The 27288-nt window shown below is 41.8% G+C and overlaps 1 protein-coding gene and 1 long non-coding RNA gene across 3 annotated transcripts in view; both read right to left on the bottom strand.

The window, feature by feature from the left end:
• On the bottom strand, positions 1-1307 carry LOC143419766 (uncharacterized). Its single transcript, XR_013099765.1, has 2 exons — positions 900-1307; positions 1-802 (listed from the first exon to the last, which is right to left on the bottom strand). It is a non-coding gene; the product is annotated as an uncharacterized LOC143419766 (long non-coding RNA).
• A 3866-nt stretch (positions 1308-5173) lies between these two features.
• The window catches only part of fmn2b (formin 2b), a 62422-nt gene continuing 40307 nt past the window's right edge, over positions 5174-27288 (bottom strand). Inside the window, exons 14-19 of one of the 2 annotated variants that reach the window (XM_004570385.3) lie at positions 20921-21041; positions 20548-20640; positions 17283-17334; positions 9659-9808; positions 9466-9547; positions 5174-9023 (exon numbers count right to left, since the gene is read on the bottom strand). In XM_004570385.3, coding sequence (XP_004570442.2) covers positions 8997-9023; positions 9466-9547; positions 9659-9808; positions 17283-17334; positions 20548-20640; positions 20921-21041 — 525 coding nt within the window. In that variant the 3' untranslated portion in view covers positions 5174-8996. Of the gene's footprint in view, positions 9024-9465; positions 9548-9658; positions 9809-17282; positions 17335-20547; positions 20641-20920; positions 21042-27288 lie in introns of those variants that run through there. The other variant, XR_013099764.1, reaches the window with a different exon arrangement.

The raw sequence follows: 27288 nt of genomic DNA, 5'->3' as shown, positions 1-27288 counted from the left end.
CAAGATTAAATATTTTATTTATTTATCAAAAGATACATAATTACACATTGATACAATGAATAAGGTGTCTATAAAAATTACACATGGTGTAAGAAAAACATTATAACATACAAATAAGTGTTTTAAGATAATCTGACATACTTTAAAAGCATAAGAATAAAAGTTGTTTTTTTAAAAAAATCATGTTCTTTGATGATCACATTACATGTATCACATTTTTTAAAGCATAACGTAGGGTGTTCACAAAAACAGTTTTATGATTACTTTTTCCACAGTGCTTGTATGCCTCTTGCAAAACTATGTACTTATCACCATATGACATAATAACTCACGATTATGCAAGACCAGCCATGAAATGTCCGTCGCTTCATTACAATCATTTGTCCCCGCTGCTGCCCTCAGACCCAGTCTGTGGGGTAAAATTGCTTTTTTGGTGGTTCATAAAAAATATCTCAAAAAGCGATGTTAGTGAGGGGACCAGAAACACTGGGTTGCAGAGCAGTTGGTAAGGACTTGTATATTTCTGGAGAGTCTGCAAAAGCTGTCTTGCTCGTGCTCCTGATTGGATATGTGGAGCCCGGCTCTGATATCTCACTGGTGGCAGCTAAAGGTAGGCATGCCTTGGAGGCGGAGTTGGTCTCGGGCGCAATCTTTCAAACGAGCCTCACGGCATTTCAGGCAACCTCAGGCCGGAAACAACATCCGGTCACTCGCGGTCAAAATCCACGCAGAGCTGGTGTTTCGCAGGGATCAGGTTAACACATCTGGGTCTAAAAAATAAAGGTGTCCAAGTCAGAGATATCTAGAAAGTTTGATAAAAATGAAAAAAGAGGGTAAATGTTTTGTTTTTCTTGTACAATTAGCTGTTAAGAAGGGGAACAAGAATGAACCAAACCTACCAATTCGATCGAGAGACTCAAAAAAAGAGGAGTTGAGCAGGTTTATCACAGAGTCTGAAAAGAAATAACATCGAGTATTTACAAACAGTAAAAATATAAACATTATATGAACAAGAGTGAGAAAAAATGAGATACCCGATGAGGCCATGATAGGTGATGTAGACATGTAATGTATAAACTTTTACGGGGGTTAAAAGTGGAGCTTATATATATTTTAAAGTGTATTGCACGTGGGATAGGCTCCAGCGCACTGCGCGAGCCTGAGAAAAGGATAAGTGGAGGCGAATGGATGGATGGATGGTGTATTGTACCTGTTACAAACCATTGTGATATTTATTTATTTATTTAAATGAAAGGATTGACAGAATGGTAAAAAGGAAAATGCAAAAATGTAGTTAGAGAGCAAGATTAACACTTACCGAATGATATGCGGATAAGGAAAGAGACGCAAGTTGCTGTTGAAATCGGCCGCTCCCTATGCGAAATCGCAAGCAGTCTGAGCGGTTCCAGTTGTTGATATGTCTGAAGTCAGATCTCTTCTGGGGTTCGAAGATAGTCTTAACATCAGCGGGAGATCGTAAAATCAGAGCTGGAGCCGATTGGCTAACCGGGGTGCGAAGGGAGCGGTGCAAGGGTTATGTGATTGGCAGCGGGGCGCAGTGAGGCGGAGTTGGTCTAAGGGGGGAATTTTCAAACGAGGTAAGCAGCGCATTCGGGACCAGAGCGGGGAGCGAACAAGCAGGAAAAAATTGTGCTCTGGAAGCTGTTGCGGGTCGGTGCGATTAAGAGCGAGGTAGAACTTAGACTCTGCGTAGAATTTTAGAGGTAGCTAGCAAGAGGCAAGTTTTTGAAGAAAAAAGAGTAAGGAGCTTTCCCAATGTTTTTGGATTATAGCGCTTTTTTTTGGGGGAATAGAGGGGTAGCTAACAAGTTATTCTAGGGGTTTTGGAGAAATCGCGGAGAAATTTTTAAAAGGAGTTTTGGCTTTGTTTGGCTGAGCATGAAGGGAGCCGCGGGGCGCTGAATTTGAGAAAAAAGACTAAGGATTTTTTCAGGATTTTCCCTGTTATCGAATATAAGGTTTTGGGAATAGAGGGGGTACCCTAACAAGTTATTGTAGGGTTTTGGAGAAATAGCGGAGGGTTTTTTAAGGAGTTTTCCCTGCTTATGTATCTAAGGATTAGGTTAAGGGGGCTGCGGGGATCGCGAGTTGTTTTTTCTGAGTATGAGTTTTATTCTAAATCTACAAATGCATATAAATCGAAATAAAGTTTTCCCCCAAGGCATGCAGCATGTGTTTGTGGCCATACTGAACGTTACAAAAGCACAAGTTTAACTAAACAATTTTAATATGGTTTAATACATTTTTAAACACATGAGCACGGAGCCCGAGAGAGCACGGTCCGGAGACACGGGCGCGCCCCCGCGCGCCCAGACACACAGCCTCGGGCGCGCGCGGGCGCGCGCACACACACTGACCCGCCACCAGATGGCGTTTTTTGAGCATAAAAAAATAAATAAATTTTTTAATTGCTTAAAGAAATAAAAGAATGCTAATTTGATATATAAAAAACTTTCTAAATAATCAATTATATTTTTATGAATATCATATTTTTATGAATATCATATTTTTATGAATATCATATTTTTATGAATATCATATTTTTATTATTTAATTACTTCCTACTTCCGGACTTCCGGAGCTAATTTAATTAGGGGCTAATTTAATTAGGGGATAATTTAATTACTTCCTACTTCCGGACTTCCGGAGCTAATTTAATTAGGGGATAATTTAATTAGGGGTCATAAATCAATTAAGGGGGTCATAAATCACTGCGTTTGACGAAAGGGGTATAATATCACTCTCTTCCATCAGATGTGTCCATTGTGATTGAGGGAAACCAAGTGATGGAGGGATGTGGAAGCCGAGCAAAGGCGTGTGTACTGCTGATGGGACTGATATATGCCCTCAACCTCGAATATCCGAAGGAGCTGAAGAACACATCTGACACTTTTCAAAAACTGTTTTTGGAACTTGACGGGGGGAAACTACTGAAAAGGGTCCACGGCCTCAAAAATAAGCTTATGCAATGCACACACCTTTCCCCTCTTGTTCCCAGAGGACATAGCTTGGTGGAGCTGTAATTTTTCTTCTGACAGCAAGCACAGAAACTATTGCATGTTGGTGTTAGTGTTCTGTTCTATCTGTTTGATAACGTACATGCACAGAAACAACTTGTAGAGTTTCTGTGCTTTTGGCTTTTAAAATGGACTGAGTGGCCTTTGAAAGTGTTGTCTGCATTAGCTGTTGTGTTGCACTTTATTCTGTATTTTTATGGAATAAAAACTTTGAGATGAGGAACCATTTGAATATTTTTTTTTTTTTTGGGGGGGGGGGGGTGCATTTTACCTTATATGAATAGGTAATGTTTATCAACTGATAATAATTAAATTTTATTAGTAATTATCAGGTATTACCAACTAGCAAACATGAGATAATTTTACCTCATTTCAATGAGTAAGCAGCTGTTGAATGTATACATAAATATGGGGTAAATTTTACCCAATTTAATTAAGTATTTCATAGCTTTTTATTGAAGTTATTTTATACACAATATATTGAACTAAATCTACCCCAAAAAAGTCAATGCAAATTGTTACCTCAGATTTATTGGGTAGATTCTATAGATGACTTCTTACAGTGTACTGTCAAAGGAGGTAACACCTCAAATCTGATGAAACACCTGGCGACGCATAGTGTTTTTTTAAAAGCCGAGAAATGCGCCGTATTTGATAGCTTGCTGCGAGACCTCACACCGAGCACATCTACTGCGGGTGTGGTGCCTGTTATCGGACCCGGAGTCAGCAACATCCCCCAAAAACCCGAAGAGGAGAGTCCTGGCCCCTAGCCCTGCCAGTGTAGCAGGAATGATGAGGATGATGATGCAGCAGCAGCCGTTCTTCTCTGCGTGAGTAACTTCATGTTGTTCGTGTGTAATTTACGTTGAGTAGGCTAACCACGTTACTACATTAATGCATGTAAGGTGAACTAGCAAACATCATCATAGCTACATGCGGCTGTCTTCTTGTTTGATGGCAGATACTCCCTTCACCCTGGCCAAAAAGGCTAAAATGACCAAAGAAAAAGTGGAAAACAGTTAAACATGAGAGGTTTAGGACAAAGTTTGTGTTTTTTCCATTGTTTAAGCACTGCTTCCAGCCAGGAGTGATACCATATATGCCCTATAGCTGCAGAGAGGACTAACATTGTTATCTTTTTACAAAAAAAAAACCAGCTGAACATGAGAGGTTTTTGGACAAAGTTTGTGTTCTTCATTCTTTAAGCACCAGTTCGAGCACCGTTTAAGCACCGGCACCATTTCAAAAGTACCGTTTTGGTACTGGTATCGGATAAAACCTAAACGATACCCATCCCAGGCGTGAGTTAGGATTTGCAAGATGGTAGTGAAACCTACTTTAATTTATGGTTTGAAATGATAGCACTGTGCTTGTGGCAGCATAGCTGAAGATGTTAAGATTTATATTGGGAGTGACTAGAATGAAAAAAAATAGAAATCAGCATATCAGACAGACAGTTCACGTGGAGTAGTTTTGGGACAAAGTAGGAGAGTCAAGGCTACGATAGTTTGGACTTGTGCAGAGGAGAGATAGTGGATATAATGGACAACGGGTGTTGAATTTGGAGTTGCCAGGGAGGAGCCAAAGATGAAGAACAGATACATGGATGTTGTGAAAGAGGACATGCAGAGGGTTGGTGTGACAGAGGAGGATGCTAGGGAAAGCGGATGATGTAGGCAGATGATATAGAGACCGCTGGAAGAAGAAGGTGTCATATACTGGGTTATGTTAGTGCCTGTGTTGAGCTGTGGGGGGCATTGCGGCTTTACGCCATCTGATATGCTTTTGCGTTAGGGCTGCCTAGTGGGAGTTTTATTCTTAGCTGTCGTACCTGTTGTTGTGTTGTTAGAACTGATGCTGAGCACATGTTCAATAAAGCAGCATTATAAGGAAAGAATCACAAAGGAAACTGCTGGAAACTGTCATGGCACTGGGTCACAGACCCAGTGTGTGTACTTTCTGGTGAAAGTTAGGTGAGCAACGCAAGTCAGGCTCTAACTGACAGCACAAGGTATCTGGCTTGACAATGAACAACAGGAAAGGGCAAAATTCAAACTGGGTGAACAGCAGTGTCCACCTGGATGGGATGGAAGTTGAGCCTTGGATTGATCTCAGATATTCCAAGTTCTTTTATTTTTCCACATCAAAAACAGTTGCTTGACCCCCCCTGCACGCAGTGTTTCCACTCCTCCAATGTTTGCAAGCCACTCACAGTTCCCACATCATACTTTGTGCTAGATCAGCCTGATGCTGGAACAGCACTGCCCCAAACTAGATTGCAATTGTAAACATCATGCTGATGCTCATATTATTTCTTTAACATTTTATTACTTTACATTAATTCTGCAACACCTGCAAAATGCTGCCTGTCAGATTTGGCATACCAGCTGTACAAATGTATGCTGACTTGGATTTTCTGCTAAAAGACAGTCTGAATGGTGTTGAGGATGCAGAATCACAAAGTGAGAGGTTTATTGAGGCGAGATGATTTAATTTACAAGGATGTGTCTATGGCTGTATTTCTGTTGATTTTAAAAGATGGCAAGTTACAGTCAGAATCTACACATTAAAGCCCAGTATAGCCATGAGTATCTTCTAATGCAATTATCAGTGCCAGTCTTCAGCACAGGCAAGCTGGTTGGCTCTGTGTAATCTCTGGAAATGGTTTACACTCTCACTCACAGTTACAAGAAAACCAAACCTACAGTAAACAGCAATCATAGTGATATCATCTGATAGTTACAAAGAGTTCTGTCCCAGTAAATACATAAGAGAAGAAATGAAATATCCAGATGCATATGGGTGTTTTACAAAGACCGATCATGAGTTTTTCTTTGCAGGCTTACATTTTCCTGAAATGTTTTTTGTGAACCAAACATAATGCCATACAGTGTTTGCAGATCAGTATTCTCTCTTTCTTTTTCCTAAACCACAAAAAAAGAATGTTCACAAAAATAAAATTGAAGTTGTCAGATGAGAGAACTCTGAATGCTGGACTGTTTAAGGTCTTGATTTTGATATTATTTTTGACTCCAGTGTTTAATACTTTCAATAGCAGAGTCCATGACTTGAGTCAATACATTTAAAATACCAAAATTGGAGTTCATTAGAATGGGATGCAGAAGTTGGACTGATAAGGGTCACAAGTCATTGTCAAAAGGTCCTTAGTCAATGAGACTCCTGTAGACACAGGATTTTGTCTTATTCAGGTAACCTGGGGGGTTAACCCTATGTGTTCTGTGTTACAAAGGTGGTTGATTTCTTACTGGGTTACCTCACTATGGTAACCTAACCTTATCCGGAGCAGGTTAGGTTCCAGATTGGATAGCAACAAGTATGAAACTACTATTGACCAATCAAGTGTCCAAAAGACAGCAGCACCATTCATAGAGCATATACCTGTGGAACTCTGTGCACAGAGAACAGAAGGGTTTAAAATTTTAAACTAGTGTCTAAAAATAATATCTAAAATAGTGTCTGTTATTGGGCTGGGTTTTTTTGTATTTATTCTTTAATCGCTCTCAGACCATTAATCGTGACTGGGACTAGAGCCGAAAGAATAAAAACTAAAACTGCCCCATGCCAATTTGGAAATAAATGTTATTGGAATACTTGACTATAACCCATCAGATTCTCCTGTGTCTTAATGATAAAGTTGTGATATTGATAAGTGTAACTCACACAACTGGCATTGTTGCCAGTTTTCTTCCTGCCTTCAAACAGGCTAAACTTTATAAATAAAGTAACTCTTTTCAAGGCTTTCTGATCGAAACGTTTAAAGCACGCACACACATTCACACAGTGCTTTTAATACTAAATTGCCACCTACAAAGTTTCCAATTTCCTCACCACCATCCTGGCTCCCCTCCTGTGGAACACCCCCCTTTCATATTGAAAACTACTGACTTCATCCACTAGATTCAAAAACTTACACTGGATCATAGTGTTCTTTGGTGTGGTCTCATTTTCATCACTTACATACCTATAACCCAGGCAGTGGAGACTGTCTGAAGAAGACTACAGCAAGACAGCTCGTTACAAAACAGAACCAGCTTCACTGAAGGCCTGTTTGGATGAACTCTCCTTTCCAGTACCCTAGCATAGACCTTACCAGGAAGACTAAGGAGTGTGATCCCCCTGCAGTTGGAGCACACCTTCTGGTACCCCTTCTTAAAGATGGGAAGCACCTCTTCAGTTTGCCAATCCACAAGCACCGACCCAGCTCTCCATCTGATGTTGCAGAGGCATATCAACCAAGACAGCCCTACAACATCCAGAGCCTTTAATAACTCAGGGCACACCTTATGCTGCGTTATCTAACTTACCACACGGTGGTGATCAGTCCAGCTCAGTTCTGCTTTTCACCCGAGTGTCCAGAACATACGACACATGATCAACCCTAGTTATCTCTTGAGAGATAACTACCACTAGGGTTTAAATACCTGGGACTCGGGAGTAAGGGTACTCCCATCGCTGCACGCCATTTGGGTCCCTGTAAAAGCATTTCATGAGCTCATTGCCAGCAATGAGTCAGATTCATTTCCGGTGGGTGTTAAACTCCACAGGGACTGCCCCTGTAGCCAGTTGGTGGAAGGCTTCCACTTTGGTGGCCTAAGAATTTTATTTCTGCTTTTTGCAGACATTGTTGTTCTTTTGGTTTCATCAGGTAGTGGCCTCGTTCGTACTGGAGTGTTTCACAGCTGTGTGATGCGATGGGAACTAGAATCGGCATCTCCAAAATCTGAGGCGATGGTTGTCAGTGAGAAAAGGGTGAACTTGTCACTGACCCTCTGCGGGTGAGTGACAAGTTGCTGCTCCAAGTGGAGGAGTTTAGGTAGTGAGGAGAGCAGACTGGTGCTGCAGCTGCAGTGATGCAGATGCTGTACTAGTCCATCGTGGTGAAAAGAGAGCTGAGCATAAACATGATGCTATGATTTAGCAATCAGTCTACTTCCCTATCCTTACCTATGGTCACAGATACGAGCGACAGAAATGAGCTTTCTCTGAAGGGTGGCTGGCCTCTCTCTTAGAGATAAGAGGGTAAGGACATGAAGAGGGGCTCAGAGTAGAGCTGCTGCTACTCCACATTGAAATGAGCCGGTTGAGTGGGTTCGGACATCTGATGAGCATGTCTCCTAGAGCTCTACTAAGTAAGGTTTTCCAGTCAGGATGTCCTCAGGCAGACCTAGGAGTTTACATCTCTCTGCTGGCCTAGGATTGCCTCAGTGTTATCCCGGATAAGATGGAGGAAGTGGCTGGCAAGAGGAACGTCTAGGCGTCTCCATTCAGGCTGCTGCCTCCGCGACCCAGCCCCAGAGAAGCAGAATGGATGGATATTTGAACAAAAAATTGTTCTATTGGTTCACAGTCATTATGGATTACTGCTTGGAGTATAAAAACAAGAACCCAATTTTTTAACTGAAAATTAGATAAAGTCTGCAACAACAGTACTTTCCATAGTAAATCCAATACCATCATGTCACTAGTGCTTAATTTCCATCACATCTTACTGGCCTCATTTGCTCTTAATAAAGGTCAGTGTCGTTAGGAATAATTGCTTATTGTTTTTAATTATTTTTCAAATACTTATTTAGGAAACTTGATGGTGTTAATGATTATGAGTGTATTACATTATCAGTTAAACCTGGGCTCCATAGACAAGGGATGCTGATGATTACTGTAAATATTTTGCACCTGATGGCCCTGAAGGAGCATCTTTTCATGATTCTGTTGAATCCAATAGTCATCTAAAGCAACAGGCAGACAGAGCAGGCAAATGTGACCAAACATAAAAATAACGATGAGAAAAAAAGTCCAGAGATCGCTTGTCTGCACATATTGTAGGTCATTCTCATTTATTCTGTCGCTTAATTCTCTTGTCGGTCATCTTCATACTTTTGTGGTTGATTCACTGCTGGTGTCCAAAGTCATGAAAACAAGCGTGCCAAGCCCACTATGTCAAATTTTCATGCCAAGCTTGGCTTTCTGTAGAAAGACAGAGAGAGAGATTAACTGAGTATTATTCATCCATCCAGTTCCATAGGAAACACTTTGCAGGGTTCCTGTGTTACTGCATTGACAAAAAATAAATAAATACAGAAATACAAATAAATAAAAAAATTTATAATATACAACTTTACAGCAAAAAGCTTAATATAAGCCAAAATCATTTGGGTCTTAAAACTAAATTTGAAAAGGAGTCCCTCAGACAGACTTATGCAGATTCAATGATGTGGAGTAAAGATAGGAAGAGCTGCCAGTTTTTCCCAGTGGATACTCCCAGCACAAAGACAAAAATCCTTATGAGATGTATTTAGTGTATTAATGAAGAAAAAAAAAAGTTATACATTTTAAAACTTTAGTTTGTTAGCTAAAGAGAACAAACTTTTGATTAAAGAGAATAAAGAAGAGCTTAACGTCAACGTACAATTCCCGATGATTGTTTAGGTTTGACACTGTAGGATGCCTTCTCTTTGGCCTGTCGGAAACTCTCTTCTGCTGCTTTTAACCTGCAAAACATACAATGTTAATGCAGTTACACAGTGCATATTCAACAGCTAAGTTTAATGACACGATGCAAGACAGAAAGCTGAAGAGAATGGATAAAGAAACAACTGTACCTCTCTTTGAGAATGGTTTTGTTCTCCTTCTTCCACTGGTCCTTGAAGTCAGAGGAGAACTCATGCCAAATGGAGAAGAATATGTTAGGTGAAACCTCTTTCTCTCCTGCTTTGGCCTTCACTGAGAAAAACACTGTAAGTTCCAGGAACCTGAAAATACACCAGTTGTCACCTTAATATATATCTGACACAAAATTTGTTCTGTGTGAGTGGTTTCAGGACTGTTTTACTAATAAACTTTGTTCATGTTTCTATGAGTTTATCAGAATTGCTTTATAATGTAGCTAGTAATTCCATTTTTGTTATCAATGCCAGTAATAAGAAAGAAGAACAATAACAAAAGCAATCCAGTGCGGAGATGCATTAATTGAAATGTAACAGCATTTTATGTTCAAAATGTAATGGATATTAATCTGATGTTTAAATTTTTCACAGAGTTGAAACCACTAACGTCAGTGACTATGAGAGAGGCTGAAAAAAAGAAATGCAGTGTTCATGCTCTGATACTTTTTTCTTTATATACTATACTGACGTCTACTATACGTCATCATGCTAAGCATTGAAAAGCATTCATTACAAGTGAGATATTTCAGTTGACGGTTATAGCCTGTAACTCATGAAAATAAAGAATACAGCATTTCAAATATAAAAAAAGAAATGTCCAACTTCTTGCTACTGGTAGCATGAGGCACCCGTAGCAAGAATACCTGGACCCTACAGACGCTGCACAGGTAGTTTAATTCATCCACGATGGCATATTATTAAGTGCCATTCCGGAAGATTTGCCATGCATTACTTACTCAAAATTTAACTCTACTGGTTTATTATCATAGTCTCCTGCATTTTTGAGTTTCTGCCAGAGTGAAGTGTCTTCATGGTGGCCAAAAGACTTTTCCCGTTTTTGACAGTTATCACTAACTCTCCTGCACTCTGATTACAATGCTTCCTGGAGGAAGCATCACTGTTGGTGCAGGCGACACAGCGGTACGCTGGTGAGGCTGAAGGCCTGTCTGGTGCACCTTTCTATGGCATCTTAAAAACAAAAAGTAAGGCGCTATCTCCATCAGTGTCTCCATTCTCCAGCTCTGAACTGAGCTTATTTGAGCTGGGTCACTCTCACCTTGTGTTATGTGCTGAGATCTGTTGACCACATAAATGTAATAAGGACTTTTTAAATGACTTTTCTAAATTATTGGTTGAAGTCATGCCTAAATATAATCAAGTCTTTAATATTGGTGATTTTAATGTACATATTTGCTGTCCTGACAAACCAATGGTTAAAGGACTTTTTAAGCCTAATTGGCCCTTAATTTTATACAGTTGGTGTCTGGACTAACACATGGTTTGTCTGTTTCAGACTTAACCATCTGTGATAAAGTGTTTTCAGATCATAAGCCTGTCTTATTTGACATTGCCTTGCCCTGTTAAACCTGTTAAACCTCACACCCCTGCGTGGCACTGTCATATTATTGAACTGCGCATTTCTCTGCTTATTTCAATCTGAAATCTGGGATTCCCGAGTCTGTGTCTTCAGATACAGAGACGCTCTGCTCCTAGTTTCATTCACCCTGCCAAATTGTATTAGATACTGTGGCTCCATTAAAAACCAGGCACCCTGAAACCAAATCTGAGCCCTGGATAATTGACACAACTTGTGCTGTCAGATGTGAATCCCGAAAAGCTGAAAGACAGCTGAAAAAGGGCACACTGCAGGTGTTGTTCAAATATTAAAGAATTGTTGGCTTAGTTTGGTTCAGAAAATGTTACTGGTTGGGCTACCTGTACTCAGGAGCTGTTCCTAAACCTTTTAAGCATGCAACAGTGAAACCACTGATCAAAAAACCTGGCCTGGACAGTTGGATACTGAATTATTTAACTTTAGGCCTATTAGTAATATTTCCTTTTCTTTCAGAAATTCTGTTTACAGTCAATTGAAGGTGTTTTTTAATTAAAACAATGTATTTTTTAATCTGGTCTCTAGCACAGAATCTGCACTGCTGAGGGTATTTAATGACATACTCCTGGCTATATAGATTCAGGAAACTATATGATGCTAGTTCTCCTAGACCAGGGGTCGGCAACCTTTCTGATGGCGAGTGCCATTTAAAATTTCCTCAGAAGTCAGTGTGCCATATGATTGCATTAGCAATAAATTTAATAACGCTCTATATGAACAGTTACACAATATATAGAACAACTTTCTAGAATTATATTTGTTTGCAGATGTTGGCAGCTATCAGCGTTATCAGCTATTTTGTTATGTTATGGATAAAAAGACACTTTTTCTCCATAACAAGAACTCATAACAGCAAATGAACTGTACAACGGAAAATACAAATGCTATTTATGGTCTCCTCACAACAATAATAAGAAAAATAAACTGGGCCAATATGGCATGTTTGTTAATACAGAGACACACATGTTAATGTGATCTTTGGTCTCCCACTCAGAGACACAGGTCTGCGAGTGTCCAGCATTCAGAGGCTACCTGAGGACACTCATGTGAGAGGAAATCTGCTCACACAGATATGTAGAGCCAAATACTGTCAATAAGGCCTCTGCAATGTTCTGAAGACAGTTAAACTTGTCAGGTAGTGATGTCCAGCAGGTGAACATGCAGCTCCATGAACACTCAGAGCTGTGGATTCCAGCTGCTTCGATGTTGCATTAACTGGCATTAACTCAGCCAGTTAATGTGAGACAAATCTAGCTGCTCATTAAAGATTTCTGGTTTGATCAGAAAATAAAACATTGGTCCATACACCTGAAAGTCCCAAAGACGCCTTGTGTCTCGAGTCTACGGATGTATCCGTGTATTTCCGTGGTGCTGATGCTGAGCTGAGTGGACAGCTTCTGAAGCTTTTGAAGTGTCGGAATGTGGAAAGCTAACAACGTCCCTCTCACCAGTAGGCTAAGTTATTTTTAGCCAATTACAAGTTGAATCTGGTAGTTGGGGTTGTTAGCTAAGATACTGTCATTAAGAAGAGGAACAACCAATGTGTGTAATGTGAGCTGATTTGCAATGTGCACCGCTGGCGCGGCCATTTATTTTTTGATGCACCTTCTCAGATTATTTCACTGCGTGTCGTGCCCAGGGCTGGACTGGGACACAAAAAACCAGCCCGGGCATTTTCACTAAAGACCGGCCCACCAGGTATTAAAGCCATAAAGCCTTTGAATGAAAACAAATGCTGTTGTGACAGTGTTGTTGGGATATGTATGATTTCTATACATTTTATGTCAGATAAAAACTTTGGTTGTAAGATTTAGATAATTATTTAATAACAGCCAGACATTTTAAATGAGAATAAGAAAGTATTTCTTTGTGCCCCTCTTTCCCTGCCCCCCTGGCAGAACTTTGCTAGACCCGCCCCTGCACAGTTACCAGCCGTCAGCTACATAGAAAAGGATCCTGGTGTTATTTGTCTCTCAGAAACAGTTCATAACTTCCCTCCAACTTATTCATGTCACCTAAAAGGTAAACCTGTTTCTAGTGATGTGACGTTCTGTATCGAGGCTGCGAAGCTTGTGTTGAGAAATTGAGGGGGCGTTTCCGCGATGCGCGTATCGAGGCTTGCTTCATTTATGGGAGGAGCTGAAAATGATGACGCTTTGCACTGGGGTGAACCAATTGGATGAAAAGCTTCAGTGCTTCATGAAGCTTCATCTGCCCATCACTACCTGTTTCTCCATCACCTGTTCAGCTCTGATAATTCAGTAACCAAACCGACATCATGACCAGCAGCTTTACAGCTGTGGCTCCAGCAAACATCAGCTGATACTAGAAACTAATATTAAATAAATTCTAACAACAGCTGATCAAGCTTAAACATGCTGCTGTTGTTTAGCGCGACATCTGGCGCAAAGTGGGTGATAAACAAACAAGAGAGAAAAGCCGATCAGCTGACCTTTGATCAGTTTCATTATTAAAGTAGCAACAGGAGAGGGAGAGAATGAGAGGAGAAGAGGCAGCTGTGCAGCAGAATAACTCCACCTTTGTGTCTTTTTCCATCCTAGCTGAAGTCCAGGACAAACTGCGTCCCTTCTCAGCTCAACACAAAACGCGTAATAATTTCTCTGAATGCGGGACGATTCTGTCTTTTTACAGGACGGTAGGCAACTCTACTAACTAACCTTATGAATAAAATAACGTTCACTATCAGTAACACCGTAGCACCCACCCAGCTGTATAGAAACTACTAGCAATAACATATAACATGCTAGCTAGTACGCAGTACGAGTTATTGTAACTGACTGTAAAAAGTCAGCACAACGAAAATAAACTCCACCTAAACTTGGTTTATATCTGACCCAGATAGACTGCAGGTCAGAACTTCTTACCTGAAGTTCAGTTCACCTGACAGTCAGACCGACGGCTGCCTCGGGTCTCTGCTCCTCCTGCCTCCCCTCTCCCTGATCCACCTGCCAGCCAGCATCTGGCCAATCCACCACCTTTCGTTGTTTAAACCGTTACAAAAAAAAAGAAAGAAAATTATCGGGCCACCAAGCAAATGCCCGGTATGCCCGATGGCTAGTCCAGCTATGGTCGTGCCATCAGTTAACCCTGCCTAGGGTTGCCGACCCCTGTCCTAGACTTATTTTAATATCTCATTTAGAGCACTGTGAGGGCATTTGTGGCACTGCTCTGGAATGGTTCAGATCCTACACGTATCAGAAAACTTTATAGGTTGGGCTACATGATTTCAGATCTTCCTCTGCTCCTTTTCCTTCCATGGAGCTTGATACTTGCGCCTCTAGTATCTTATTTGTATCTGCTGCCCCTTGGTTTTATTTTTAGAAAGCACAAAATTGTTTTCCATGGTTATGGAGATGTTATACAGGTTTACGTACCCCTAACACAAAACCATGCCTACTCAATGAAAACTTTAGTTTTAGCCTTGAGGAGTTAAAAGTGTGGATGGCTCTAAACTTCCTAAATTTTAATAAAAATAAGACAGAAGTTGTTGTGTCAGGTCCAGAAAAGCCCGTCAGCGTCTCTTCTTCCTCAGAAGACTTAGAGACTTCCATCTGCCACTGAAGGCGCTCAAGAACTTTTACTCCTGCACCATCGAGAGCGTCCTGACGGCAAACATCTGCACCTGGTTTAGGAACAGCACCAAGCAGGACAGACGAGATCTGCAAAGGGTGGTGCGCTCAGCAGAACGCATCATTCAATCAGAGCTCTCTGACCTGCTGTCCATCTACACCAAGCGGTGCAAGTCCAAAGCTAGGAAGATTATGATGGACCTCTCCCATCCCAACAATGGACTCTTCTCACTGTTGAGGTCTGGGAAGCGCTTCCGCTCCCTTAAAGCCAAAACAGAGAGAATGAGGAGGAGCTTCTTCCCCCAGGCTAGTCGGGCCCTGAACCAGGTGTAGGACTGGACTCTCCCACACACGTCACTATAAGACTGGACTCTCACACACATCACCACACGCACCACCACACATTTCCTATGATTTATAATCCTTATAATCTCTTTCTGCTATTTGCACATTTTTTACTGTAAATTTCTAAGTTAATTTGTAAATTTTGTAGTAAACTGTAAATTGTAAATACTGTAAAACCTTTTTCTGTCATTTAATGGTCGGGCATTGTACAGCTACAAGCATTTCACCCCCATGTCATACTGTGTATGGTTGTGTGTGTGTGACAAATAAAATTTGAATTTGAATTTGATGTCACTGGTGGGTCTTTTCCTGTAGACACAGGCTGCTAGCACAGTATGTAAAGCTTACTGTTACAAACTTGGGTTTTAGGATGGACAGTGATTTTAGATTGAGCAGTCAGATCAGTGCAGGGTTAGCTTCTTTTAGCTGAGACAGCTGGCTAAAACAAAACAAAACAAAAAACATGCTGTTAAAAGATCTCTTTGAAACACTCCCCTTCCCAATCACTGAGATCAGCTGACCAACTGCTCTTAGATGTGCGAAGGACATAGTGGTGGTTCAGAGACAATGCTGTTGCTGTAGTGGCTCCCAAATTGGGGAATTCATTGCTGTTTCACATTAGACAGGCCTCTCTAAGACCCACCTCTTCTGCTTGTCATTGGACGCAGTGTGAGATTTGTTGATTTTATTTATTTATTAAATTAAATTATTTTTTTGACTGTTTTTATTCATTTTAATTAGATCTTGCATTTGTCAATGCTCTTATTTTGTGTTGTAATTTTAATTCTAGTCATTATTTTATATGTACTTATTTTATTTATTTCAATTTTATTTTTTATTGCTATGTTCCACACAATGGTCACTGGTTGCTGTTTTTAAAGTGCTTTATAAATAAAGTTGACTTGGCTTGGCAGGTCAACCGCTGGCACCAGGTGATGTTAGCACATGAGAGCGGTTGCCCCCCTGAGCACACATGACAGATGTGAAAGGGTTTGAAGAGACCATGGAGAACATTATGCTTCCTGTGACATCATTCAGCTGACCGGTTTGGTGGTGGGTCAGTGATAGTCTGGGGAGGCATATTTATGGACAGACGCACAGACCTCTACAGGCCAGGCAGTGGCTTGCACCTGTCTTGGAGCTTTCTTCTCATTAGGAACACGCCCCAACATTGTGAGGCATGCATACAAGCACGTGAGGGGGCATACATCTTGCTGCATCATTTTTTCACTTTTATTTTCAGGATGTCTTTGAATTCCACGTGGAGGCCACATGAAGTTTGTAGGGATCTACTCTGCAGAAAGTTGGCAGAGCTATGAGTCTATGTGTCTCAGCATCTGTTGATCCTGCTCTGTGATTTTACATGGCCTGTCACTTTGTTGCTGAATTGTTATTCCCAGTCCCTTTACTATGTTACAATACCACTAACATCTGCTACTGAAATATTTAATAGTGAGGATATTTCATGAGTGGACCTGTTGACAGGTGGCATTTTATCACTGTACCATTATGGATTTCACAGTTCCTGAGAGCAAGCCATTCTTGATTTTATGTACCTGTGGCCATGGAAGCTGATTGGGACACCTGAATTAAATGATTTCGATGAATGAGTGAATACTTTTGGCAATACAGTGTATATAGTGTTTATGCTATTTGAATAATAAACTTCTGGCACTCAAAATGAAATATTAAAATAATTACTGATGAATCATAATCAAAATTTAAAAAGGCCTGAAATATATGACACTTCATGTCTAATGAATAAAGATTATGAAAGGAACTGTAGGGTAGGGTAAGGAGGAGAAGGCAAAGGGAAAGGAATAGCCTACAAATTCTATCCAAGTTTTCAATTTGTAGGCTTTCTCAGGTGATTTGACATATTTTACTCCTAACCAATAGCTTTTCCTATATGTAAACAGTGAGTACAAAGTGCCAAATGCAGTAATTAAAAAAGGATTCAAACCAGGTTATCTTTGTTTACAAACCTATAACTTGTGTCATTAATGCCTCTTTAGGATAGAAATGCACACTTTATATGTGAAATGTAGTCTAAAAAACATTGCTGACTTGCGTCTGTTACACAGCGGTGGGGATAACTGGTTGGTACAAACCAGTCAAAATGTAATGGTATTGGAGTTCTGTGCAATGTTTTAATGTTTTTCTGAAATTAGATGATATATGTTAAAGAGACAGTACTGTCACAAATATAACAAATAAAGAAGGTCGCTCTTACAGTTTATGAGTGCTGCTGAGTTGAGAATCCAGCATCTCCAGTTCACTTTTAGCTAAGAAAGGAGGAACAATACATGAAGTCAATATGTGTGTAAATCATGAGACAGTGATTGGATTTGCTATCATGAATGTCCATTTATTACAGTAGAAAATTATATGCTCTGTCCTCAAGTGTACTCATACTATAGACACTTTCAATTTCAATTCAATTCAGTTTTATTTATATAGCACCAAATCACAACAACGGTTGCCTAAAGGTGCTTTATATTTTAAGTTAAAGACTCTACTTGGTGAAGTGGGATGGATAAACTCCCTTTTAACAGGAAGACACCTCCAGCTGAACCAGGCTCAGGTAGGGGCAGCCATCTGCCTCAACCAGTTGGGGTGATGGGAGCAAGACAGGATAAAAGACACACTGCGTAACAGAGCCAAAGATTGATAACAACAACTAATGATTAAGTGCAGAGTGGTGTGTAACCACACAGTGAATGAAAAACTAGTCAGTGCATTGTGGGATGCCCCCATCAGCCTAAGCCTAAGGGTCACCTTAGGCTTAGGCTGATGCTTTAATCTTAAAGGGTCGTTTAAAATTAAAGCATTAATTGATGGTAGGACTTCTTTCTCCAAAAACACAAGAAATCATACTTATAGCACAAGAAAATTACTGAAAACACATTAGAAAGGGTGATTTGAGGCATCTTATCCCACTCACTAGATACACTCACCATGCAGTTTGTTAGGTACATCTGTTCAGTTGCTCATTCGTGCAAACAAATCAGTGAATCACATGGTATATAGACACAATCAAGATTACCTTTTTAAGTTAAAAAGTTAAAAAACAGGAAATTAAGGCAACAAATCACATGAACTCACCAAAGTTGGACAACAGTTGATTGGAAAAATGCTGCCTGGTCTGATAAGTCAATTTTCATTTCAATTTTATTCATGTACAATAACAATCAGTTCCATCTATCCATCTTCTTCTGCTTATCTGGGGCCACTTTGCAGAAGCAGCATCCTAAGCAAAGAAGCCCAGACCTCCCTCTCCCCAGTCACCTCCTCTAAATTGTCCGGGGGAACACCAAGGCCTTCTCATGCCTGCCGAGAGATATAATCCCTTCAGCGTGTCCTGGGTCTGCCCCAGGGCCTCCTCCTGGTGGTACACGTCTGGAAAACCTTACCCAAGAGGTGCCCAGGAGGCATCCTTGTCAAATGCCCGAACCACCCTACCACCCGCCTAATTACATTTGGCCCGCGAAGCCATACAAAATTACCATTAGAGCTGCCCTGCCAGTATTATACAGTGCATGTACTGCTAATACTACAATTCCCAGAATGCTCTGTTGGTGTTTTGGCACGTCAGTCATGACAGGACCCATTAGCACCCTCTCCTCTGTTAACCATAGTCATAGCAACCATGCAAATACTGCCATGCTACCTATCCCAAAATGGCAAAAAGAAAGGCAGAAAACAGGAGCTTTCTGGACAGGTGGGAGAATATGATGAAAATTTGATAAATGATAAAATGATAAAATTTAATTCAGAAGGCTGCAAATACAAATTTAATTAAGAAATTAATTCCACTGATGTGTTATTTAATTGGAATTTTGATTTTGCATGTGTGCAATATTAAATTATATATACGTTTATATAAGTTATATATATTGTTTAGTATTAAGCTTTGCTTGTTCCATATTCAGTTTTTCAGCAAAACTTGTTTGAGTCCATAAGAAAAGATTCCTTGTTATATTTGGAGGAAGAGTTTTTTTTCAATGAATATTAATGTTAGCCTGCGACTTTCATCCAGTTTTGAATTTTGGCCCACTGTGTATTTAAGTTTGACACCCCTGCTTTAAAGGAAGCCCATTTCTGCCGCTTGTATCCATGATTTCATTCTTTTGGTCACTACCCACAGCTCGTGACCGTAGGTGAGGGTAGGGGCATAAATCGACTGGTGAATCAATAGCTTCACTTTTACACTCAGCTCTCTCTTCACCATGATGGACCAGTACAGTGTCCACATCACTGCAGCACCAAATCCACCAATCCGTCTAAGAAATTTAAGCTCCTCCACTTGGGACAGGAACTTGTCCCTCACCCAGAGTGGGCGCTCCACCCTTTTCCAGCTGAGGACCATGACCTCAGATTTGGAGGGGTTGATTCTCATTCCAACTGCTTCACACTCAGCTACGAACGGTTCCAGTGCGAGCTGGAGGCCATCACCCAATGAAGCCAACAGAACCACATCATCTGCAAAAAGCAGAGAAGACATTCTGAGTGAAAGCCTTCCTCCACTTGGCTACACCTAGAAATTCTGTCCATGAAAATTACAAACAGAATCAGTGACAAAGGGCAGCCCTGCTGGAGTCCATCACCCACTGGAAACGAGTCAGAATTATTTCCAGCTATGCAGAGCAAGCTTCTGCAATGGTTGTATAATGATTGAACGCCTTGTAGCAATGGGCCAGACAACCCATACCTCCCACAGGAACCACCTCCCACAGCACACGGTCGAATGCCTTCTCCAAAGTACACAAAAAAACAAACTCCCATGCACCGTCAAGTATTCTCGAGAGGATAAAGAGCTGATCCAGTGTTGCATAACCAAGACGAAAACTACATTGTACCTCTTGTATCCGAGGTTCCACCAACAGACAGACTCTTCTTCCTGGCATAGACTTTCCCAGGGAGGCTGAGGAGTGTGATGCCCCACTCCCTCTGGTCCATCTTCTTAAAGATGGGCACCACCACAAGGGAGGTTACCACAACAACAGGCACCAACCACCTTTGGCTTTGGCAATGGAGATGCTGAACATGGTCCATTTGGACCATGTTCTGAGGGAGACTGTCCCCAGTCTCCCTCCCACGGACTCCTAGAAGGCTGGGTACTCTAAACCGTTGTTTAGCGCATAAGCGCAGATGACAGTCAGGACCCCTTCCCCGACCCTCGCACAGGGAACAAACCCTCTCATCCACCGGAAGAAACCCCAAAGTACAGGCAGCAAGCCGAGGGGATACTTGCTTTACGTGTGCTTATGCTTTATGTTGTACTGTAAAGACACTACAATACCATACTTTCAGACTGTACTACCATCCAATATAGCACCTGCTTGACAGGAACACAATATTTACACCACGGATGTGCAACCTGCAAATCTACAGCAACTGCATGGTGATATCATGTCAATAAGTGTATGTATGCATGTATGCATCTATGTATGTATGTGTGTATGTATGTATGTATGTATGGGGGTTACATAATTTACCTTGTTTGAGGAAATCATCCATCTTTTCTTTGAAAGGTTCCAAGTTCTCCTCATCTGAAATCTTACACACTTTTTCTACTTCTGATATGCATGCTGAGAAAATGAAAACAGTCAACCATTGAATGAACCATTTCAGCTTTATCAATATATTTCATGCACGCATGGAAGTATGAATCATGTTAAACCACTATAATGCCCCCAAATGGTTTTAGTTTGATTTTTAAATGGACTCAAAAACTTGCAAATCATCATTTTCACCTTTGAATGATGAGAGGTAGTCAGGTAATGGGTATTGGTCAGTTTCCAGGAAATGAATGCTTATACAGTAAATGTATGTCCTTTAATCTGATTGAAATGCAGCTACATGTGTTACCTCTCAGATCCTTCCTGAGTCGTGCCAGATCTTTCTGAAAATCTTCAAATTTCAGCTGCGAAGCCTGAAACAGGTCATGGGGCTCAGGGAGAGGATACACACATGTCTCCCTGCCAGCATCCTGGAAATGGACAAACCAATTAGGGCACAATACAATTGTTCAAATGAATCATAGATATCCTACTGTTGGAATAACCATCCCCAGCATGCTAGATGTTAGCAATGCAATGATAGATAGATAGATAGATAGATAGATAGATAGATAGATAGATAGATAGATAGAGAGAGAGAGAGAGAGAGAGAGAGAGAGAGAGAGAGAGAGAGAAATTCCCCTGCGGGCAATCTATCCTTCAAGCTTGCCAGGACGCCAGGTCAAGGGGGAGATATCATCACCCCCACCTGAGATTGGGTACCAAGCCCCAAGTGCAATAGAAGAAGGATCATTGAGTGCAAGAGGAACTGACCTGAGAGATAGGATCATGGTAAAGCTTGAAACCTGGATCCTCCGTAGCTGGCTACCAAGACTGCCACCATTCCCGGGACTAGCAAGCTGATCTACACCATGGCAGCAGTGATCACTGAGATGCTTGGCTACAAACTGAACAGCCACAAAGAGTAGTACCCTCCATAGAGAAGGAGACTAGAGGCCAAGATTAAGGTAGCATGCAGGGAGGCTAGCCAACTATCAGAGCTGCAAAAAGGTGCAACAAAGAAGGTGCCTAAGAAGTACAGCAAGCTGTCCATACCTGAGGTCTTGGAAACTGCCAAGCAAAGACTCACAGCCTTGGCCAGCCGCTTCAAGAGGAACACCAGAGAGATCAAAGGCAGGAGAATAAACCAGCTGTTCTCCACAGAACCAGCTATCAGTGGCAGGGGAACAATATGAGAACAGCACCACCAAGGCTGGAGACAGAACAATACTGGAAGAGCATATGGGAGAAGGACGCAACCCATAAGGGCAATGCTCAGTGGCTAGTGGATCTAAGAGCAGACCACAGCAACCTCCCTGAACAGGGTCCGGTAACAATCACATTGGCAGACATCCAAGAAAGGGTCTGCAGTATGAAGAGTTGGACAGCACCAGGCCCCGAAATGATTCACGCCTACTGGCTGAAGAAGCTGACTGCACTCCATGAGCGTCTGGCAGCACAAATGAACCAGCTGCTAGTTGACGAGAGACACCCGGAATGGCTAACCGAAGGTCGGACAATCCCGATCCTCAAGTACCCCCAGAAGGGGCCGGTCCCATCCAACTACCAGCCAATAACCAGCCTCAACACCAAGTGGAAGCTTCTGTCAGGCATCATAGCGGCTAAGATGAACAGGCACATGGGTCAATACATGAGTGGGGCACAGAAAGGGATGGGCAAGAATACCAGAGGCGCACAACACCAGCTACTGGTAGACCAAGCAGTCAGCCGAGACTGCAGGACCAGACTGACCAACCTGTGCACTACCTGGATTGATTACAAGAAGGCCTATGACTCAATGCCCCACACATGGATCCTGGAACGCCTAGACCTATACAAGATCAACAGGACCCTAAGAGCCTTCATCAGGAACTCAATGGGGATGTGGGGGACAACACTAGAGGCCAACTTCAAGCCCATAGCACAAGTCACCATCAAGTGAGGGATCTGCCAAGGAGATGCTCTGTCCCCACTGCAGTTCTGCATAGGCCCGAACCCCTCAGTGAGATCATTGACAAGGCTGGCTACGGATATCGATGACAGAATGGAGCAGTTGTAAGCCCCTCCTGTACATGGATAACATCAAACTGTATGCCAAGAGTGAATGAGACATTGATTCCTTGATCCACACCACCAAGATATACAGCAATGACATCAGAATGTCGTTCGGACAAGAAAAGTGTGGTCGGATGATAAAAAAAGAGAGGGAAGGTGGTCAGAACTGAGGGGATCAAACTCCCCGACGGCAACACTGCAGACATAGAGGACAGCTAAAAGTACCTGGCGATCCCACAGGCAAATAGGAACCATGAAGAGGCTGCTAGGACAGCTGCAACCACCACCTGCAGAGGGTCAGGCAAGTCCTGAGGAGTCAGCTGAATGGTAAGAACAAGATCCGGGCTATCAACACCTACACCCTGCCCGTGATCAGGTACCCTGCTGGGGTAATAAGCTGGTCAAAGGAGGAGATAGAAGCCACTGACATCAAGACGAGGAAGCTCCTGACTATGCATGGAGGGTTTCACCCCAAGTCCAGCAGCCTGAGGCTGTACACTAAGCGGAAGGAAGGAGGCTGAGGATTGGTGAGTGTCAGCACCACGGTCCAGGATGAGACAAGGAACATCCAAGAATACATCAGGAAGATGGCCCCAACTGACCGAGTGCTCAGTGAATACCTCAAGCAGCAGAAACCCAAGAAAGAGGAGGAAGAGGAGGGACCATCAATGAAGGACAGCCCTCTGGACAGTATTTACTACCGGCAGAAAGAGGAAGTGGCTGACATCCAGAAATCCTACCAGTGGCTGGACAAAGCTGGACTGAAAGACAGCACAGAGGCACTAATCATGACAGCACAGAAACAAGCTCTGAGCACATAGAGGCTGGGGTCTATCACACCAGGCAAGACCCCAGGTGCAGACTGTGTAAAGATGCCCCTGAGACAATTCAGCACATAACTGCAGGGTGTAAGATGCTAGCTAGCAGGGCATACATGGAACACCATAACCAAGTGGCCAGGAAAGTATACAGAAACGTGTGCCGAATATGGCCTGGAAGTCCTGAGGTCAAAATGACCGAGCTAAGATTCTTTGGGACTTCCAGATACAGACGGACAAAATTGTAGGTGGCTAACCAACCGGACATAATGGTGGTAGACAAACAGAAGAAGTCGGCCGTAGTGATAGATGTAGCGGTTCCCAATGACAGCAACATCAGGAAGAAGGAACATGAGAAGCCTGAGAAATACCAAGGGCTCAGAGAAGAGCAAGAGAAAATATGGAGGGTGAAGGCAACAGTGGTCCCAGTGGTAATTGGAGCACTAGGTGCGGTGACTCCCAAGCTAGGCGAGTTGCTCCAGCAGATCCCAGGGACAACATTGGAGATCTCTCTCCAGAAAAGCGCAGTCCTGGGAACAGCTAAGATACTGCGCAGGAACCTCAAGCTCCCAGGCATCTGGTGGAGGACCGAGCTTGAAGGATAGACCACCCGCAGGGGCGAGAGGGAAATTATTTTTTCTTATATGGTCAATTAAGTATGATTCTGAGATCATAGCTCCTAAAATTTTTGCATTAAACAATTACATGTATCAGAGAGTGAAATGACTTTGCTTTTCTGCAACAAATGACACACCAGAAATGTAAATCACTGTCATCACTAGGGATGGGTACTGATATCCGGTGCCATTATGGCGGTAGTAACTAGAAAAGCAGCGCGCATCTCGGTGCTTTATTTCGGTGCTTTTTTTCCCCCCTGAGATGTCATACACTTTGGATTGTAGCCAATCATTTTACCTTTCCAAGGATAGTAGACGGGCCCAGGTACGTATGTTCTTTTAGAGCAGAGCTACAGATTAAAAATGCCCAAGGCGAAGCGGTCAAAGGTTTGGCTGTACTTCACAGCAAAAGATGCAAACTCAGCAGCCTGCAACAAGTGCTTTTAAGGTGATAATGTGCAAAGGAGGTAATACCTCGAATCTGATGAAACACCTGGCAACGCATAGCGTTTTTTTAAAAGCCGAAAAATGCACCTTATTTGATAGCTTGCTGAAAAACCTCACACCCAGCACATCTACTGCGGGTGTGATGCCTGTTATCGGACCCGGAGTTAGCAACATCCCCCAATACCCGAAGGGGAGAGTCCTGGCCCCTAGCCCTGCTAGTGTAGCAGAAATGATGATAGATGATGATGGCAGCAGCAGCATAACTACACCATCGTAGTTACATGCGGCTGTCTTCTTGTTTGATGGCAGATACTCCCTTCACCTTGACCAAAAAGGCTAAAATGACCAAATAAAGAGTGGACGAAATTCATAGGGCAGTGACAAAATTTATAGTCAGAGATCTCCATCCAAAAAGAGACTGCTAAAAATAAAAACATAAGAGGTTTTTGGACAAAGTTTGTGCTCTCCATTCTTTAAGCACCAGTTTTAGCACCGTTTAAGCACCGGCAGCGTTTCAAAAGTACCGGTTTGGCACCGGTATCGGATTAAACCTAAACGATACCCATCCCTACTCATCACAGGCACAAATGTCATAGTAATTTGGGGCTTTTTAAAACTATTTCAATAGAACTGTATATACTGAAGCATACTGTGGTACTGAAGGTTTTCAAATGACTCAATGAATTTATCAAAGCTCTAAGAAGCAGAACTGTAGATTTAAGTTAGTTAGGTCTCTTGGAGGTTTGTTTAAACAACTGCAGAGTCCAAGATTATCAAACAGTCATATGTAAGTTATATGAATGTCACTATCCGGTCGTTAAGTCTGACGTTACTAGCCGTGTCTGGGCCTAAACTCTGCTGCAGGTCCATATATCAAACGATCACTATGGCAGTAGTAAGAGTTGAAAAACTGTCTAAAGTCTTTCATCTTTAATAAAATGATCAGCGTTCTGCTCTACCAGGTGTAACAATTGAGTTTAACATCCAGGCATCCATGAAAACTGAATTTATGACATTTAACGGAGTTAGAAGTTAGCAGGAAGTTAGTTCGCTAGCTTCTATCTAAATACAATATAGCATGTCCTGACTGCGGGGTTTTGGAAACAAATTCAAACGTACAGCTCTGTTATCATTTGCAACATAAATGAAGACAGAAAACTAAACAGCAGTGACGTTTGTAGGGTTACTGAAGTTTGGCTAGCTGGTATATAAAGATGTGCTACGTGACCGCTAGCGACACAGCTATGTTAGCATAATATAAACAAGCTAACTTTTTTCCACTCGATAAAAGTTAACGTGAGTGTTCTCGGTGGTCAGGAACAAATGTAATCGCATGGCAGGATGCTGTAAAAGGACCAAACTTCAGCCAGGAGAACAACTGAGATAATCCATCCACAATACGAGGTTAGTCATTCATATACAGCTGCATGGGCTGGGCTGTAGTTACGTCCTAAGGTTTTAAAAACTGAACTTAAATAAATGATTAGCGGTAATAAAAGCCGAGGGAGGTCAACAGTGATCACTGACTGTTTTAGGAGCTTTTTCGAGATTAAGTAGAAGAAAATACAAAACATTAAACATGTTAACAACACAAAAGCCATATTAAACGCAGACTACTTTAGGCCCGGAAGTAGGATTCGTCACGTCATCAACTTAACGACCGGATTTTGCCAAGGACTGGAATAAGACTCAAACTATCACCCTCAGGAAATTAGTTAGGATGTTCAGAAAATGTTTGTCAGCTACCAACTACCAAACTGCTGTAACACCAGCATCTGCAGTATGTGAATCTTATATTGCATCTGTGTGAGCTAACCACGCCTTATGTTCTAGGCGTGGGTCCTTATCCTTTTCTGAATTAGAGCTTTTGTAACTTGTAATTGGGCACTCCTTTTGTTGTTATCTGTTATAGTTCAGATAACTATGAGTTGTACTCATGCTTCTGACAGTGCCAAGTTGGCTTTTTCACTGGAGTTATTATGCAATTGTGTGCTGAGATGGGCGCAGGCTGTTTTAAAGACCTATACTAAGCTCTCTTATAATGAATTCATTATCAAATTTAGGGTAGTGTTCTGCCTCCAGTTGGCCAAGGTAAGCACATTATAGCAGCTGATTTTTGTTCCAATTTGTCCCAATTGTTTTTGGATACTGGCAGAGGAGATACATTGGGAGGACAAGGTTGTGATAATAACTTTTGTTCTTGGTGTGTGTGATGATCTGAAATGAGAACTGGCCTAAAAGGGTTATATCACAATGTGGTTGAAGTTTTCAGAAAGGATTTGGCTCCTTTTTTTTTCTTTCCATCACCCATATGACTATGCCACAGATCTGCTCCCAGTCCCAGTACTCCCAGTTCTCACTAGTCACCTTTACATCTTGACTAAAACTGAATGCAAGGAATGGAGAAACACATCACTGACTCCCTAGCGCCTGGTATCATTCGACCATCCTCATCTCCCCTTGATGCAGGGTTCTCCTTTATTGGGAAGAATAACAAGACCCACTAAACACTGGACATCAGATAGATGTGCAGATGATGTCGATATTGGGTCCGTCTGTCCATGATCAATTCTGAACATCTATACAATGTTCAAACTAGTTCCATAATTTCAACATCCAACCATAACCCAGCTCTGACGTCACTATGACGCTCAACATTTCCACTTTAGACCGGGTCCTTTTTTTGGATGTCATGTGGATATCTATGACAGATGCAGGTAATTTACATGATTAATAAATGT

Source organism: Maylandia zebra, linkage group LG8 (genome assembly GCF_041146795.1).
Source record: "Maylandia zebra isolate NMK-2024a linkage group LG8, Mzebra_GT3a, whole genome shotgun sequence".
Classification (NCBI taxonomy): domain Eukaryota; kingdom Metazoa; phylum Chordata; class Actinopteri; order Cichliformes; family Cichlidae; genus Maylandia; species Maylandia zebra.
Note: the sequence above shows the minus strand (reverse complement) of the source record. Positions and strands in the feature narration are given on the sequence as shown.